Source organism: Limanda limanda, chromosome 12 (genome assembly GCF_963576545.1).
Source record: "Limanda limanda chromosome 12, fLimLim1.1, whole genome shotgun sequence".
Taxonomy (NCBI): Eukaryota; Metazoa; Chordata; class Actinopteri; order Pleuronectiformes; family Pleuronectidae; genus Limanda; species Limanda limanda.
The window spans coordinates 3,758,929-3,772,852 of NC_083647.1; the positions used below are offsets into that span (position 1 = coordinate 3,758,929).

Below are 13,924 nucleotides of genomic sequence, written 5' to 3' on the forward strand. Positions count from 1 at the left end.
TCTTAAAACTCACTTTCAAACTGCAAGTGATTGACTCCATCAATCATTTCTTATATGGAAGGGAAAGGGTACACGTATTACCTTTATATAGCGTGGTTCTCCTTTCATTACTACAAAAATACTATGAGGCCCATTCACTCTTTTGAAATACATAAGCAGTTTTCCGACATGAACTCTGGAGAATGTCGGCACAATTGGGTCTGGACTTTCTCCAGAGTTTACCGCTCACACATGAAGCACACATCAGGAGATTCTCTGCTTAGACGTGTCCACAACACAGAAATCACTGGAGCATTTATGTGAGGGATGGCACAGCAGGCAGAGGCTGGGCGTAATGTATAAATGCTGTTGCTGAGATCACATGTTTTTGTTTACAACACATTGACACCATTGTAAGCCCTTCTCACTAAGAACTCTGGAATCTAATTTTTTCAAGTTGACAAGTTTGTCAGTGACACACACACACACACACACACACACACACACACACACACACACACACACACACACACACACACACACACACACACACACACACACACACACACACACACACACACACACACACACACACACACACACACACACACACACACACACACACATATAAATTGAGTAATATACTTTGGTGAAAGTGGACACTGGATGAAAAGTAGCTCCCTCAATTTCCTGTCTCATATTTTGTGGCAATGTAGTTATTAGCAATGTAAAATGAAAGCTTAGATAAAATTCTGAACTTTAAAGGTTATTTACTGTTACAGGGTTACATTTGTGGATAATGGAGGAACTGACCAGGCTTCTCAGGCTCATTGTCTTCTTCTATGGTTTGTTTCATGGCTTCTCTCTGCTGCTGAAAACTCTTCCCTGTGGAAAACAGAAGAGAATATGAGCAAAAAAAAACCAGCCGTCATATAATATAATGCAGAGTAGACGCAAGTTTATACAGTGTTTTCAGCTAACAACCAACAGCCCTGTGTATTTACCAGCAAGAGTCTGACTAAGCATTCTGCCCATGCTCCACCAAAACCACAAGATATTTAAAAGAAGAAACCCCTAAAAGACTCCAGGCACAGAAAGACAGTAGTACCTGGTACCAGTCCAGCCAGTGGCTGGTTATCCTCATCTCCGTCCCTGTAAGCCTGCCACCAGTTGGGGTCTGACTGACTGATGATGTGAAGAATGTCTCCTTTCTGGAAAGACAAGCCCAACTCTCTGCACGGCACATAAGGGTCATCTGAGGGATCGTAGTCAAAATGAGCCTTCACATGAACCTGGATAAGAGAAAGAAGAGACCAGGAAAACTGATTTATGAGACGTTTCTAACAGTAGAGATGGAGATATTTTAAAGTCTGCAGTCTTATATCAGAATACTTCAAATAAATCAGCATTTGCTAACCTAAGGTAACTGGTCATTAGTCAGTCTGGTGGAAGAACAGATAACAAACATTGTTTCTTCCAGATTAAACCACCATTTATGTTGAGCACTCACAATTGTCTCTTTGACAGGAGGAGGTTTGCTCTGATTGCTGGGAATCAGCACAAAGGTCAGTAGGCCATGCATGTCCGCCTGAAAAACACAAACACAGACACACACACACACAGGAGAGAAAAGTGAACTTGTTATTTATCATTTAGGCTACCATTTCTGATTATTCAAATTATGGATATCTTACATTTGTATCACATTCAATCAAAGTATAATTAAAGACTGCAATCATTCACTTTGTAAATAATAAAGAATAACAATATAGTTTACACTGTGCCTTTCTAGACACCCAATCTGATGTGAACTGTTGGATAGTAAAATTTCGACCTCCCATTTTTTGGCTGGTCGAAATGCTTGTCTTAAAAATCGTATTTCTCTAGTTGGTGTTGATGAGAAAAGTGCTGCATCCATGTCCTTCCTGAATGAATCTGTTATTGTTGGTAGTGGGAGGGATGGGAAGGACTACATGTAAAAGGGGGGAGGTTATTTTAACGATGTGTTCTTCGCCATTGTCTGCCAGGGGTGTGGATGCACTGTGAGGGACGGAAAAGACTAAATAAAGTGGTGAGGAGAGCCAGCTCAGTCCTGGACTGCCCTCTGGATTTCACTGAGGAAGTAGGTGAGAGGAGGATGTTAACGAAGTTGAACTCCATCATGGACAACACCTCTCACCCCCTATACAACACTGTGGAGGCCCCGAGCAGCTCTTTCAGGAATTAAGAGAATAATATAATCACTACACAAATATTCGCAGTTGAGAATATACTTACGAGAATGTCAAAGACTTGGTTGACATCTTTCCCTCTTATCTCAATGCTGTTGATCTCCAAGATTTCATCTCCCTCTGATAACAGTCCACTCCGCTCAGCCGCTCCGCCGCGAACAATGCGACTAATCACCACACTGTCCATTTCATTACGAACAGTCGCTCCCTACAGACACACAGGGGAATACAGAGAAGAGCGAAAACACACAAGTTTATTAATTAGATGTACACTATTGTTTATAACATGAAGAACTGGACAAGTTAACGCTTCTAACGAATGACAGACGCAAAACTGAGAAAAAAACACTGAAATCAAAACAAATATCTGCACTAAAAAAGCTGTGACATTTCGCAGAAGACACAGACAAAGATAGTCAAGAGAGTTTGTGGTGATAAGAGCCGACGCCGGTGTTTTTGTGTAGTCAAGAAAACCACGTGATCTCCGCAGCTGAGTAAATGCGCCACTTCCTGCCTCTGCACTGAATAATGCAGAGAATTTGTCATGGCTTTAGAGAGCATGCAAACAAAGCAACATATCAATAATATGGCATGACAATATTTACTGTGTAATCTATATTAATGTGACTGACATCTACTGTATTATGAGTGTTCTACAGAGGCAGTATCACAGCCTAAGAGGAGCCATACAAATTGATAGGGCAGGGGATGAGCCAATATCTTTTTAGAATAAGCAAAAGATCATCCGTCCTCTCAGTCAGACGTAAGTTCACTACCTCTGAACATTTATTTACTAAAAGGCTTTGTTTAATTTTTCAATGATTATAAAACGAAACACTTCAATCGACTTCATGGCCTCACTCATGCCTTTTTCTTGTTACATCATGACTTCTACATAACCTACAATGCAACTGAGCTCCGGTGTTATGCTACCTTCATTGAATGGAGCCTGCAGCCCCAAGCTTGAATCAGCGACGAGGAGCAACTTTTTAAATTGTCATATTTGCAGTGTTAAGCCTGCAAATGCTGATGCACATACTGATGTTAACTATGCTCATCAACACCTGTAAACACATTCTAATGTGAAATATTGCTGGAGCTCCCCAGTGACAGTTATTGGAACGCAAGCTGAACTAGGAGTGTGGAGGGAGTTCAGCTCTTTGTACAACTGTGTGTTACTTTAATTAGGCTGAATGTATCTGTGTCTTACCAGTGGTATATCTTGGGCCTTCTCTATGCGAACGATCTTGACAGTCTCTCCTCCCCACTGGGTCAGTGTTTCTCCCTCGTCAGGCACTGCTTCGGGCTGCATTTCCGTCTCTGCTATGCTGTCATGGGCCAGGAGCAATGACTGCAACAGACACACACACACACACACCCACAAAGAGTCACTACGGGATTATTTTCTTTACTTTCAGACTCTATGTGTATGAGTGAGTCTCTACCTGGATGTGTGTGTCTGACAGCAGGCTGTGGAGTTCAAGTCCCTCTTTGTTCTGACTTGACTGGATGAGATCCCTTACCTAATCACAGAACATCACTAATTTTAATTCGTATAATAGCTATGCAGTAGTTCAGAATCACCGTAGAAGTCTTTTTACAGTTACATAGCCAAGATACACAAGAGAGAAGACAGTAAGCAAAGACACAAGAAGTTCCAAACTTGTTTGACAGCTAGGATGAAGTAAACACTTTATGAAACATGGCCAGAATTAGGTTCTAAAGGATACATTGTCTAACATTTAATCATTTTTTAAGTACGACAATGTGCCTGATTCGAGAGAAAACAATCAGTGAAATGTGTGTACAATGTATGCAACGTAACTCAAGTTTAATTTGAGAAAGGATTTAAAGGTCATTCTGACCCTGGTCTTATCGACTGCTAAAAAAATTAAGTGAACACTTAAAATCACTCATCAGATCTTGATCAATGGATTTTTCAAGTTAAAGATATTTACTGATCTACATTGAATAATTTGTTGTGAACAAAATTACATAGCAATAGTCAATCATCAACCCATTAAGGGCATGTTTCAAAACCTCAACAAAAATCCAAGTAAAAAATTGAGGCTGATCCAACTTGTGTGAATTTCATCGAGGCAACTCATTATGTGACTCAGAAGTGTGTATGGCCTCTGCGTGCCTGTATGCTCTGCTAACAATGTCTGTGCATGCTCCTGATGAGACGGTGGATGGTGTCCTGGGGGATCTCCTCCCAGACCTGGATCATCAGTGAGCTCCTGGACAGTCTGTGGCGGTACTTGGTGGCTTCAGATACACAGATACATTTTGTCCCATAGGTACTTAATTATATTTAGGTCAGGGGAATGTGAGGGCCAGTCAAAGGCATCAATGCATTCGTCATCCAGGACCTGCCTGACAGTTTGGTCATACCGGTCCTGCTGATGGGTTGATGCTCTTCTACGGCTCTGTCAAGCTCTCCTCATGTAACGCCCAGTCCCCCTCTATCTCCTCCACGAGCTTGAGACTGTGCTGGGAGACACAACAAACCTTCTTGCTCCTGCATGTTTGGATTTTCATCCTGGAGGAGCTAGACTATATGTGCTACCTGATTGGACTGCAGGGAGCGCCTCATGCTACAGGTAGTGACTACTAGCAGACCACTAGAGAACTAGAGAAGAATCAGCCAGGAAGGATGAGGAGAGAGCAAATGTCTGTGGCCATCACATATACAACTGCTCCCTTTCTGTTGCTGTCTTGCTTTTGCCTCTCCATTGCACCTGTTGTCACTTTCATTTGCACCAACATGTATTTACAATCACTTGTGCTTCCTAAATGGACAAATTGATAATCCTGAAGTCGAAATGACTTGTTGTTTTACTGTGACCATTAAGTGTTCCTTTAATTTCTTTGAGCAGTGCTGAATAGATCTAAACAAAAGTTGTTTTTAGTTCTTGTTTTTGAGTTACTCACTGTGGCAGTTTTTATTTTTTAATATTTCTCTTCAACTTTATGAACAATGACTGTGTTTCTCCAAATAAAGTGTGAACTTTTCATTTTTTTCACTTTTCTTATTTGCAGCCAAATGCAGGGCAGGGGATGCCAACACAGAGCAGAACTAATGTGTTGGTCGTTAATGAGATTCCACTGAAATGAGCCATGAATAGCTCTACCAGCCGGCCGGCTCAACACTGGAGCAGAAACATAATTACAGCACTGACAGTATAAGCAGACTGAGTATTGGCTTCACTTGAACTTGTTATGATCAACACGCTGTCATCTGGCTGATAGAATAACTCAACATTCACTTTGCTCGTTCCAACAACTAAACAGATAGTTTGAGCTGAAACTGACATTATAAATAGTTACACAGGCTGTTAAAAACATGATAAGTTAACAGGAGAGTTTGGCTGAGTGTGTACATGCAAAACATGTGTCTTTGTATGAACACCTATTATGAGCACTAGTGTTTCTAATTGATGTGGAACAGAGCTGCTTTGTCTCAAACCCCATTATTATACACTCACTGACTCTGTGTGTGTGTGTGTGTGTGTGTGTGTGTGTGTGTGTGTGTGTGTGTGTGTGTGTGTGTGTGTGTGTGTGTGTGTGTGTGTGTGTGTGTGTGTGTGTGTGTGTGTGTGTGTGTGTGTGTGTGTGTGTGTGTGTGTGTGTGTGTGTGTCAGATGATGCAAGAAGGATCAACACGTGATTAAATAAACAATAATTTCAAATTAATTAGATTTGGAGAACTGTGTGTTACCTCCATGGCCAGCTGAAGTGCCTGGTGTGTGTGGGGGTATGGAGGAGAGGGTCGCTGCATGCTGGTGGCCACAGCATTGTGGATCTTCAGCGCTGACTGGAAGTCAGACTAAAGGATAAAACAAGAAAAAAGAGCAGGATGCTCTGTCAGAATCCACTTGAAATTATTTCTTAGTAAAGTATAATACTCTGTGAAACCTTGAATCATTTGTTTCTGCATATAAATATAAATAAAACTGACTGGGGTGTCACATATGTACAGTGATTAGCACTGATGCCTCACAGCAAGAAGGTTCTGAGCAACTTCCCCCACTGACAATGGGATAGTAGTCAGTCGCCTACTTTGAGCAGGTTAACCCATGTTTTAAAATTTTAATTGTGGTGTACCCCACCTCTTGCCCAATTTCAGCTAGGACGGACTTCAGCCCCCAAACAAACCTCGAAGTACAAGTTGTATAAGTGAGGTTATTGAATGGAAAAATATTCAATGATAAAACTGAAGTGCTTCAGTTTGTAAAATATTCATTAAATATTTTTCAGAGGTGGTTTTGACCCTAACCCCTTATTTTGATAATTTACACTTCATACAGAAAAAAAATGAATATTTAATAATGAACTAGCTAGACAAATAAATGCTGCCAGTTCTCTTACTTATTCAGAAGATACAACTGAATTATATATATTTTCCAGATCTCCAATTCCCACTGGAACAACAAAATGATATCGAGGGATCATTAATTCTTCTTAATTTATTATACAAATGACATAATTGTGCATCACATCATCTAGTTAAAAGTGGGATTAACACAGTATGGGAATAAAACTGTTCCTTAGGAAACACAAGGGGACATGTCCATTATCGATAGTGGGTAGTCTACTAAACTTACATGCATTTGATAGGGCAATCCAGTCAAATGACTTCACTTTGTAAATTGTATTAATCTCAAAAGCATTTTACAGCTGTCATATCTGCACTGTTAGTAATCAATCGGCCACTAAAACCCTGAAAAATAGAGATGTCTATAATTGTCCATCTCAGTAATATTCAGTAGTGCGAATTCTACCCAGAGGTTTTGCAGCATCGGAGATTTTAAAAGATTCTTTTGAAAACAAAACTATAGTCTTGGTTTCAGAGCTCCCAAAAAGTTCCTGGAAAAACACCAGATTTTTTACCCTTACAAATGTTACAATGTACACAAGGAAATACTGAAAAACATAACATTTAGGAAAGTTTTAAACTTGCTCTAAAGGACAGACCAAAACTAAAGGGATTTTCTAACTGTGGTCTCCACCTTCCTCCATAAATGCAGCCTTCATCCCAGGGGTAGGAAGCTTGTAAGGCCCTCATTGCCATGCACATTCCCAATCAGACAGCAGTGACGACATGGCTCCATCTTTGTAACTCTCCTTTACCTCTGAGGTCAGTAAGTATTGAAAAATACCACAATTACATATTTACCCGAGGCTCTTTTCCTCTAATTCCCTTTTTATTACCTTGTTTAGTAGTGCAAGTACCAGCTCTATGTCATTCTGACTCTGCTGGTCGGACAGGCAGCCTCGGACCTGCTTCAGTGACAGCAACAACTCCTCCAACTCTGCAACAAACACACAATCACATCAAACACACTTGGATAGATTCACAAACCAGGATGTTGATAGATCAAGCACAAAGAGAAAACTAAGAAAACAATCTAAATCAGATGTTTTATTTATGACCAGAGGACGATGTTGTCCTGCCTTCAGATTAATGTCTTAAGTTTGTGTATGCGTTTGTGTGTGTGTGTGTGCTTTTCATTTCATTGTTCAGTGAAGACTGACGTTCTACAGTGTTTGTGTGATTAAGTGATTGTGTAAACATCACCACCCCTGGCACAGTTTTAATTAAGTTGCCCTCAAGAGCCTATCCGGTCCCTCTCTCCCTCCCGGAGGAATTTCCTCCCTGACAGCAGACATGTCTCCTTTACATTCCTTCCACTCCTAACTTTCTCCTTCCATCCTTTACTTTCACCATCCCTTCCTTTTTTACCTCTTCTCCATATGCCTGTTTTTTACAACTTAAAATGATCTTTCTAACACCTCTTTCATCTTTATTCTTTCCTTTTTCTTCTGAGACCTTTATTGAAATGACCTGCTCTGGGCTCTGTGTGTGTGTGTGTTACCTAGCAGTGCATGTGCGTGCTGGCTGCTGAGCAATGTCTGCTGCGGTATGTATGCGTCTTCCAGGAATGTAGGGTTGTCTATGCCGATGTGGGGATTCTGGGAGAGCTTCCTGAGCCTGAGTGAGGCGTTCAGGTCCAGCTGCCGACCCTCCTCCTCTCTACGACGCCGAAGGTCCTCCTAAAACACACGCGCACACACAGACAGGTAAATAAACACAAATCAGGAATCAGTCATTGTACATTTTTTAGGTCTCTTAATCCGATCTTGTATGACGGCACACCATACACGTTTAACTGCCTATTGTATTAATTAATTGTGCATCATTATTCATTAGGCAGCTGATACCTGCAGAAAGAGATACAGATAATTGAAAGACCCTGCAGACATGTTTTTGTACTGATATTTTCCACCCTGTTAAATTGTCTAAAATTTCCATTCACACGACCTTTGTTTTACAAAATTTGTTTGTCCAGACAATGACAAAAAAACTACTAAAACTGCTCCAATAAGCAGGCCGGTCCTAGAAGTACAAATAAAGTCTACATCAACTATCCATCAAATATCAGAGATGAACATTATGAGCACGCTCAGTGATTATTATCCTTACTCTCTAATTATTTCACATCTATTTTGCTGTGTCCTGTCTGGTACATTGCCGAAGTGCTGATACACATGTAACATTCAGTTAGATTAATGTATAACAAGCCATCATATTTTATACAATTGTAAAAAAAAAATCTAGTGCAGTGGAAGTGTAAAATGACAATGCAATAGAAACAATAAGGGCCTCAGAGTGGTACTTAATTACAGTACTTGAGGAAATGTACTTAGTTACATTCCCCTACTGCTTAAAACTCTTGAAATAATTTTGTGCAAACATATGCAGACTATGTGATCACCGGCCAGTGACTGGGAACGTGGAACACCGAGCTTTCATTTGTTCTCTGTGTGTTTCCATACTATTTTTCCTGTAGAGTAATTTGATCAACCTTGAATTTTTTTTAAAATGTATTGTATAAATATTCTTGACTTTTATGTTAGCAGCTACTTCAAGTAAGTTTAAGTAAAGTTATTGATGAATGAATTAACAAGTGTGTGTGTGTTCATGTGTGCGCACCTGATGTTGTCGTATCCTCTCCAGCTGTGCAGAACGTCGGAGCGGTAGCATCCGACCCCCCAGCTCTCCCGGACAGTCGACAGCCATCTCTCTGTGCTGCTGTCCTCCCCTCAGCTCTTCATCCCCTGCTCCTCCTCCCCCTCCCTCCCCAGCAACATGGCCGTTCAGATGGGAGGTTGTCATCCTTCACATATACTCACACACACCACAACTCAATAGTGAGTGTGTTTGTGTGGTTTACAGGGAGGTTTATGTATGTGTGGGTGTAGAGATGAAGGAAGTCTAGGAGGGAAGCTCGGTAAACAGGGCAGCCATGATACCGTTACCTGTGGATAAAGAAATTGATGTCATTAATATAGTATGACTGGTGCTGTACTGCAGCTCAATATTCCTCCAAAACATGCAAGAGGCATTCACATAAGCTGTTTTCAGACATGACCTGTGGGTAAAATCCAAAGAATTGGCTTCGGCATTTACCCGCAGTTTGCCTTTCACACACGCACAACTCAGCGGTAGGTTCTCTTCACAGACACATTCACAACAGCATCAAATCCTCCTTATAATTCAGACGAGAGGTGGTGTAGCCAGCCGGCAGAGGCAGGAGATGACGTATTAATTTGTCACTTTTCTTGAAAACATAGTCACCGGTGTCGGCTCTATCACCACAAAGTCTCTTCACATCTTTGTCGGTATCTTCTATGTGTATGACATCGCTTTTTCACCAGGAGATATTTTATTTTTATTTTTCATTGGTCACATCTCAGAAGCATCATCAACCAGCAATGGATTTGGGTTTGGCTGCAATGCTGATTACCCGGGAAACTAAAAAAGTGTTTTCTGGACTCAAACACACCGTCGGCCAAGTGGTGAGTAGATAATGACTGGATTTTCATTTTTGGGTGAACTATCCCTTTAACCCTGATCTGCTGGCTGTGCACGTCAAGTAACGCCTCGAGCTGTTTGTGTGTTGGACTTTTTTTTTTATGCGTTACAAATCTTATAAACTCTAGAGAGAATCAAACAAACATAAATTAAACTCCAGGACTGTACGTGGCCATACAATTGATTAGTGTTGGTGTTTATTGTTAACGTGTAAAGTAAGTGCAGGTCAGCGGGGGAGTGAGGAGGGAGGATAGGCGGCAGGGTAATCCAGCACAGTGCAGGGACACTGAACATGTAATGTGTGTCTGCCCTGATCCTGAAGCAGCGGCGGGCCGTACAGTTTGGTACTGTAAAAACAAAGAAAAGAAAAAAGGGGGAAAAAAGAGTATTGTGACGGTTTTCGAATTTCAGCATCGGCTTTGTACCCGAAGTATCAGTTCTCGTGACATTCCTACATCTGGACATGCTAAAAAACTTAATACACAGCACCCACCATCCACCCATTTTCGAAGTGGATACAAATATTGAAACAAACATGCAGACCTTTTTCAAACGTTAAAAGGTCTGCATGTCTACTTTCAGTTTGAGCCTTTGGTTTCACCTGTGAAGACTGAGATTTAAAACAACAACATGAAGAGCAGAGAGCTGTCAGGGGAGAAAATCATCAGATCAGCATTATACAAACATTAGCCATAGCCAACATAACAATTTGGAGTGTCCTGAAAAAGTGATGACTGGTGTACGTAGCAAAAGACACTGAGCATGTCAGCCAGTCAGTATCACAACCCACTGTTGGAAGAAAACTCCCAGAGGCCAGAGCCCTCATCAGCAGTGAGAGTCGGAGAGTCAGACTAGAGTTTGCGAAAAGTATTATGCAAGATTACTGTTCTGGTTTAACAAGATTAGAACATCAACAATTGCCTTTCATAAAGCCCTCTGTCTACTGCTTTTTGCTTTCACTTATGGTCCCACTATCTTCTCTGTTCTGTACACTGCCTGTTTTAGGCAGGGCTTAGCTCCTGTTACACACAAACGCACGCACGCACACACGACAGCAGAACAGAGGCCGAAGTAGAGACAGTGAACCAGGTTAAGTTAAGGTAACGTCCTACTCAAGTTGAGGACAGCAAGGGACATTAACATCTGCTTTGTCAGCAGTTGTTTTACACAACCACAGCACACTTCTTAAGCTGGTAGCAAATTCTTTTGCAGAAGTAAAAACGAAAGCGTTTGTGTGTAGCCTGTTTAACTTAAACTCTTTTAAACAGAACTGCTGCCTGAGACCCCGACTTGACTGTGTGCCGTTGTACACAGAAATTGCTCGTATCCTAAACATGTAAGCAGTTGTAGCACTGTAAAAATCTGAATTTAACTACGCAACAGCTTTTAGAAAAGAAAGCAGATTTAGCAGCTCTTGTAATTGATTGCCTTCTAAACTGGAAGCCAAGGCAGATCCCTGTTGTTTTCTTTAGGAAAGGGTTCCTGTGATAGGAGCCTGATGATTCAGAGAAGGCTACATCGTGACAGAAAAGAACAAATAAGCAAGTGGTTGTGTGTGTCTCTGTCTACGTCATCGTTGCCAAACTTTTGCTTGTCCAGACTTGAAGCAGCCTCAAAGTTTTATAAGTAAAACGGGACCAGCAGCATTTCCAAACTAGTTCTGGCAACTATTAGGCACTGGAACCATTTTAAAAGTACAGATTTTGGACAAAATTCAAACGATACTCAACCTCTGGAGGCCAGGTATGTCGGTAGCGGAGTTCATGCAGTGTTAAAGGGTTTTCTTAGGTTTACTTCATGTTTGTTTGATTCTTTCGAGAGTTTATGAGTCACATATTTAAACATGTTGAAAAAAATGTAATTTTGCATGCAGGGCATTGTTTGTGGCACTTCATGATCTGACATCACTGATTAATTGATAATAAATTAGATAGCTAGCTTGTGTGAAGTGTTACAGAGACAAGCTGACAAAATTATTTTCATAAAGTTCTGCTCTACGACAGGTGATTATAAAAGAGCAGGGGAGTAGAGTGTCTTGTTGACCGGCGGTAAGTTCCCGCATCTGAGTGCCCCCTCTGTTAAGTTCTCTAATAGGGTTGGGCTCGTCAATCGACTTTGACTGACAGCCAATATCGTGATGCTTTGCCTGTGTAACCAAGCGCACTTAAACGCACCTCTGAGGAGGATATCAGAGGACATTTAGGCTAAACACATGGTATAGATGACGCGGTTTTGAGGTGAATATGAATGTCGGGGTTTGCAGACACTTGGATGACGCCACACGAGCAGCATGGAGGTATGTTACGTTTTTTCTGTTGTTTTATTACATCTGAAGAAGAAGTCATAATTGACTTCAATTGTATTGGATTCCTCTACAAAAGTGTTTTGTGGACTCAAACACTTAACCCACCCTTCCATCGGCATTCCTAAAAAGAAACTCGGTGTAGCGTTTTGGTTTTTCGATAGCACCAAAAACTAAACCTATGGGGTAAATGTTGTTTAAGTTGCCACCATTGCTTTCTGTCGTCTTGGTTCTCCAGTACCTGTGCATAGATTATAGGCCTCTCTCAAGCCGCATGCCGTTCTTCAGCCCCTCTACAGTGTTGTGCATGCAGTTCATTGAACACGTTCATATTTTTCATGAAGGATGAACTGAACTAATCAGTTTTTATATGACTCAAGTTCCCGATTTTTTAAATCAGGATCGTATCAGGCCATCATGTGAATAGCAGGAGCGAGAGAAAACGTGTGTGTGGGTGTGGGTGTGTGTGTGTGTGTGCGTGCGTGTGCTCCCAGAAAGCGTGGGTCACTGCACTTTAAACTAGTTAATTTTCATCTGCATGAACTGAACTATATATACAACTTCATAAGCTGTGTTATCAAAAATGTTCTGCGGCTCCAGGTGAGTTTTACCTGGTGGAAGAGGGGGCAAAATGGCTCATTTTCTAGTAAAGGTTGCCGAACCCTGGTCTAGAAAAACAGAGAGTAGGTTTCACTCCTGTCAGACAAGCGAAATGTGAGACTGCAGTAACACAGATTCACAAACTTTGGACAGTTAAAGATGGAAAAACTTAGCCCGGTCTGGTGAATCTGGATTTGTGCTGAGGTTGCAGAGTAAAAATAGAGTGAACAGCATGAACCCATGGAGCCAACCCCCTGGTGGCGGGGTAATGATATTGGAAATATTTTCTTGACCAATAGCAATCTATCATGTAATCAGGAGTATGGTTGCTAATCGTGTTCATCCCTTTATGGCCACAGTTTACCAACTCCTGCAGGATAATGCTCCACTGCAAAAAAAGGCATTTTCAGTCATAAAAAGATTTGATCATTTCATATAAGAAAAACATTTCAAAAACACTTTAGTGTTTTCTCCTTTCCTCTTCCACTTATTATTTGAGGACAGAAATACAAAGGAAAACAATTGAAACAAAAAGAAGTTGTGTGTGAAATGTTTTACGAATGTCTGCATGTCTACATGTCTGAATGTAGCTAAAGTACATGTCTCAAACAGGCTTAATGAACTTGATTGTGAGTTCAGTGAACTTCAGTATCCTCAACAGCCAACAGATGTGAGTGTGAACTGGTAGAACAGATGATTGGCAGCTTGAACATGGAGTAGAAATGATGAGATGCAGTAATAAAAATAAAAGGAAAGTTTCCAACATCTTGTGCAATAAGTTCTATGAAGAACTTGTGTTTTCTAGAGCCAGGTGTTATCTGTGTTGAGGACTGATTAGATTACTATATGATGAACTGGTACACTGACAGACACCTTAAAAAGAACAACACAAGCTTAGGGCTCCAGGCTGTAACCATAGTCTTATTTTGCAAA

At 41.0% G+C, this 13,924-nt stretch overlaps 1 protein-coding gene across 1 annotated transcript in view; it reads right to left on the reverse strand.

Annotated features, from left to right (window-relative positions):
- Positions 1–13,924, reverse strand: part of pals1a (protein associated with LIN7 1, MAGUK p55 family member a) — a 38,233-nt gene that overhangs the window by 5,718 nt on the left and 18,591 nt on the right. Inside the window, exons 2-11 of the mRNA XM_061082281.1 lie at positions 9,208–9,533; positions 8,090–8,267; positions 7,425–7,525; positions 5,932–6,039; positions 3,656–3,733; positions 3,421–3,561; positions 2,257–2,418; positions 1,490–1,567; positions 1,088–1,271; positions 793–864 (exon numbers count right to left, since the gene is read on the reverse strand). Of these exons, the coding sequence (XP_060938264.1) occupies positions 793–864; positions 1,088–1,271; positions 1,490–1,567; positions 2,257–2,418; positions 3,421–3,561; positions 3,656–3,733; positions 5,932–6,039; positions 7,425–7,525; positions 8,090–8,267; positions 9,208–9,390 (1,285 nt within the window). The 5' untranslated portion in view covers positions 9,391–9,533. The remainder of the gene's footprint in view (positions 1–792; positions 865–1,087; positions 1,272–1,489; positions 1,568–2,256; positions 2,419–3,420; positions 3,562–3,655; positions 3,734–5,931; positions 6,040–7,424; positions 7,526–8,089; positions 8,268–9,207; positions 9,534–13,924) is intronic.